The sequence below is a fragment of the Sinocyclocheilus grahami genome, unplaced genomic scaffold, assembly GCF_001515645.1.
Source record: "Sinocyclocheilus grahami isolate Dianchi unplaced genomic scaffold, SAMN03320097.WGS_v1.1 scaffold94.1, whole genome shotgun sequence".
Lineage (NCBI taxonomy): Eukaryota > Metazoa > Chordata > Actinopteri > Cypriniformes > Cyprinidae > Sinocyclocheilus > Sinocyclocheilus grahami.
This window is the reverse complement of record NW_015505273.1, coordinates 2,036,660-2,041,758: the sequence shown is the minus strand read 5'-3', so window position 1 is coordinate 2,041,758 and position 5,099 is coordinate 2,036,660. Positions and strand designations below refer to the sequence as shown.

Here is a 5,099-nt window from a genome sequence, read left to right as displayed (position 1 = left end):
TGTCGTTATGTATGTGCTAAAAGCAACCAAAAAGCCATTTTAAAGTGGTTAAGAAAATAATATAATAATAATAATCGGCAGGGATCCCAGACCAATACAATTAGTGTGCCTCCTCTATTTTAAAACCCACGAGCCGCCACTGCAATTCATAGTCAGGTTATGGAACATCTGTGTTCCAAGTATTCTAGACTAGTTTGAGAGCATAGTTCTGTTCGGTTCGGTTCCATGCTAGTTCTGGTCCTGGCTTCTGATTGGTCAATAGCAAGTTGTTGTTTTTTTGTAATGTGTCAATTTAGTTGAATTTAATTTAATTTAATTTAAAATGATTTAGCCTATTTTAGTCTATTTTATCTAAATGGAATCAAAAGTTATATTTAGAAATGTAATTCATAATTAATATTCTATTCGATATTCAACTAACATAACCTGCTGTACTTTTTTCCTTTCATTTTTTATTTTTTTTTATTTCGTTATGTTTTAGGCTTTTTATTTATTTATTTTTTGCACGCTACACATGAATCACATTTATTATTATTTTTTTTATTATTGTGAACGTCTCATTTATTTGTAATCCTTTCTGCATCTCTCTTCTCAATCACATATTGTTAGTGAATGAAGACATTAGGATGGCAGATATATCACTTAATAACCAGTCTCGAATGCTCATGAATAATGCAGTCGTTAGACTTCAACAAGCTCCGCCTTAAAATGCTATTGACCAATCCTGGTTTAGCAGCTGTTGCTGTGTGTGTAATTATTTGAGAAGTTTATGCTCTTTCTACTGGATTTTTTCACAGAAGGAATAATATCCAGTGAGCTTATTATACTTTTGACTGAATATTAAGCACATTTTAGCAAAAATGACATCATTCAGTACAATCTAATGCAAGCAGCAGTAACCAAGAGGGGCGGAGCTTAGCAAAGGGTCAATTCTAATAGAAATTGATGTGAGATTATGTTGTCAAGCGTTGTTCTCATGATGCAGTAGTTGAAATGCTACAGAAAGGACACATCTCTCATTAAAATTACGATGTGGTTTGTAATATGTTCCCTCGCTGCATAGCGTTGCCAGGTTGTGTTTGTTAATATCCTCCTCGTGTTGTTGTGTGATCCGCTGAGGAAAGTTGACTTCTGCAGTACAAGAAGCGGCTCAGTTGTTTACTGAAGAGTCAATTTGAGGTTAATGGATTTTCCTTTTCCTGTTTGAAACAATTTAGTTTTCTAATAAGTAATTTTCTTGCAAACTGTGATGCTTGACACCTGCGCAGGCTTTGCATATTTGAAATAAACTGTATTAATTGTCATAATTTCTCATGAAAAGTGATGTTGTGGCATATGTTAACGAAGCTCCCCTTTAGCATTATATTTTTATCCTGAGATTCAGAGGTTAATTTAGTTTACTTTCCTCATATTTGCATTGAGAGGTTAAAGTCAAGAAATGGTGTTTGCAAATCATTTTATTTCCACAGTGTATCTTTCTTTTTTTAGTGCTTTTGAAATACATCTCATATGCTTGCCAAGGATGCATTTATTTGATAAAAAATACAATAAAAACAGCAATATTGTGAAATATTATCATAATTTAAAATAACTGTTTTCTATGTGATTATATATTAAAATGTAATTTATTTCTGTGATGCGCAGCTGTATTTTCAGCATCATTACTCCAGTCTTCAGTGTCACATGATCTTCAGAAATCATTCTAATATGCTGATTTGCTGCTCAAGAAACATTTCTGATTATTATCAATGTTTAAAACAGTTGTGCTGCTTCATATATGTGTGAAAACCATGGTACAATTTATTTTTTTTTTTTGCATTTTAATGCTTTTTTTTCAAGTAGATGGATTCAAAAGAACAGCGTTTATTTGAAATTTGAAATTGTATGTAATAGGGATGCACCGATACCACTTTTTTCAGAACTAGCCCGATACAATACTTTCATTTTTGGTACTTGCCGATACCAATACCTGTACTTTTCACAGCATTTGTAATTTTTTTAAATATTGAGTACTGAAACAAAATAATAATAATAATAATAATAATAATATGAATCATGTTAGTTGGCTTCATTTAGCAAACAGATATTACCTTCAGTTATTTCCACACTTAATTCTACCTGTTAAAATGTATTGTATAAGCTTTTGTTACTTTCACTCTTCATTTTAATGGCGCATTAGAGCTGCTCCATTGCAGCAGCTCAATACTGTAATCACAAAACCTTTTCCTAAAATAATGCAGGGAACCACTCGTTATACATTATACGAGTATCGGTATCGGTGCATCCCTAGTATGTAACATTATAAATGTCTTTACTGTCACTTTTAATTCTCTTTTTGATCTTTTTCATTTCAAAAGATCAAGGAAGATTAGATTCTTCATAGCATGATGTCTTTTCTAATCTCTAGTCTTGTTTGTCTCTCGTTGTTCCTTTAGTCCTGGTGCTGCTGATCTTGACCCTCAAGCGTCACAGGAAGGGCCAGCTCATGTCTGAAGACGAGGAGGACATGCGCGACAACGTCATCAAATACAATGACGAGGGTGGCGGCGAGCAGGACACCCAGGCATATGACATGAGTGCCCTGCGCAACCTCTACGACTTCCCCGAGGTCAAAAACTCAGATTCGGGCCCCGACCAGCGCCCGGTCCCGCAGTGGATCCAGAACAGAGTTGTTGGAGATGGCGGCCCGGCCGACTTCTCGGTTTTCAAAGGCTACATACGCAAGAAGGTGGAGCAGGCGGACGCGGACTTGTCGGTGCCACCGTACGACTCATTCCAGACTTACGCTTTCGAGGGCAGCAGCTCACCGGCTCTCTCGCTAAGCTCCATCCATACGCTGTCTACCACCTCGGAGCAGGACTTCTCGTACCTCAGCGACTGGGGGCCACGCTTCAGGCAGCTGGCGGGATACTACGCCCCGGCCCAACCTGAGGAAGAAGCGTCCTAGCACCATCCTGTGAACAGCATCCCGTCATTTTTTTCTCCCTGCAGTTCCTAGTTTGGATCCCAGTCAGTCTGGAGAGTTTTAATGTCACCCGTTACACTTTGTAAAGTGACTTCTCATCTTGTAGAAAAGTTCAGGACAAATATTGAAGGAGAAAAACAACAATAACCGGGTGCTGGGCAAACCTCCAACATCTTCTCACCTGTCAGCAAGAGCAAGAGGAACGGGGCCGTGCCATATAAACCACAAAAAACACTCATTCTTTGCTCTTTTTTGGTGATTTCTTTGCCCATCTGTGGCGATAAATGACTTTAAGTCACCAGGATCCAGATGGATTCAATGGAAAGACTTTTTAATCACCAACATTTAAAAAGAACCTTAAATGAATATGTATTTATTTAAAGAAAAATGAAAAAAAAAAAAAAAAAAAAATAAATGATATTTATGTATTTATTGCTTTCTATTTATTTATTTATTCATCCTGGCAATGGACTGAAATACAAAAATGGACAATTTTCTGATTAATTCGTCAGGGTGACAGACAAGGACTGAATATCCTGTGGGTAAAAAACTAAAACAAAAAAAAAAAGAGTTGGGGTGGGATCGCTGAGAGGAGTTTGCTAACTATCAGTGACAGTAAATCAGTCTTGAAAATCTTTGTATTTATTTTTTAGAAACTCTTTTTGTAAAATACGAATTGTTTCTGCTGGAGAAAAGTAACGGCTGTTGGGGCGAATCTCACAAAAACATGTCAAAATCACGCTTCACCCCCAAATCAAGAGAATAAAATAAGAAATGACATTTTGCATAAAGAAGATGAAGTCTGTTTTAATTGTGTTTATGGCGATTAAGAGTTTTGCCTCCAAAATTACTGTAATGCATCTAGATGTTTCACTTTTATGTATTTTTCACTATTCTCAGTAAGATTATCTGGACTGTAATGTAGTTAACAATTAAAAAAAGTAAAAATTTGGGGAAAATGTGCTTAGTTATCATAAAAAAAATATGTTACTGTATAAATAGGCTGCATTTACTTTCAGCAAAGTATAATTGAATATTTCTTTCTTTAGATTTTGGAGTGAAATATGACTCTTTGACAGGTTTTGTGAGCATTGGTTTTGTCTTGTCATATACGTTTTGTGTGTTGTGTTGCTTTTCAACTAATTATCCAGATAATTTTTTGTGGATGTTGCGTTCGGCATTGAATCGGTTTTCAAGGGGAGTTTTGAAAGACAAGACAACATGGCACAATACACGACAAGAAACAAACGAGGCCATCTGACAGGTTCTTTATCCATTATTTTTTAGATATCCCAAGATATACATGTTCACCGATGATTTGTACATGTACCGAAACGTTTCCAGATTGCTTTCCTTTGGGTGATTTGATTGATTTTTGATCATTCTGTGTTGGGCTGAGGATGATGAACTAGAGACGGGGTGCAGTGGTTGTGTTTTTCCCTGAACCAGCACCCTTAAATGTCCACCCAAAAATGCAGATGTATGGCTAAAATACAATTGAATTAATCAATAAATATTTACAGTTTTTCAAAGGTTTTCTAGGGTGACTTTGTGGGCCACAAAAGATTGCATACTGGACGATACATCACACAAAAAATATGTCCAGGTCACATTTTAGCCCAAAATCAAAAGAAAAGGAAAAATAAATAAAATAAATAATGAAAGACAGTGATTGCTTTTTGTTTGTTTGTTTGTTTTTTAGAACTTTTTTTTTTATTTCATTTTGACCTTATTTTAATAACAATTAAACATATTTCGGTTCCAAATTTTCATTCTCATCTCTGTTAAGCATCCTTATTTATTATTTTATTTATCCTTATTTGTTTGTTTTGTAATTCTCATTGTTCTCCGTGGTGATTATCATTACTATAATACCTTTATAAAATTATATAATACATTTATTTTTTTAATTAAAATTTGCATAAATGAATGGTAACACAAGAAATATATCTGCAATTTATAAATAACAATTTAAATATTATAAACATATTTTTGGCCTTTACAATAATGAGAATTTTGAGTGAAAATTCTCATTTGGATTAATGCAAAAATTAAAATTTGCTGAAAATGTCCTCACCCTCAGTTCATTAGAGATGTAAATGAGTTTGTTTCTTCATCAGATTTGGAGAAATGT

The 5,099-nt window shown here is 34.7% G+C and overlaps 2 protein-coding genes across 2 annotated transcripts in view; both read left to right on the top strand.

Moving 5' to 3' along the window:
* LOC107587604 (cadherin-22-like) overlaps positions 1–3,185 on the top strand; it is a 100,285-nt gene extending 97,100 nt beyond the window's left edge. The window contains exon 11 of the mRNA XM_016275455.1: positions 2,436–3,185. Coding sequence (XP_016130941.1) covers positions 2,436–2,947 — 512 coding nt within the window. The 3' untranslated portion in view covers positions 2,948–3,185. The remainder of the gene's footprint in view (positions 1–2,435) is intronic.
* A 1,001-nt stretch (positions 3,186–4,186) lies between these two features.
* Positions 4,187–5,099, top strand: part of LOC107587632 (cadherin-22) — a 1,717-nt gene continuing 804 nt past the window's right edge. Inside the window, exon 1 of the mRNA XM_016275479.1 lies at positions 4,187–4,229. Within this exon, the coding sequence (XP_016130965.1) occupies positions 4,187–4,229 (43 nt within the window). The remainder of the gene's footprint in view (positions 4,230–5,099) is intronic.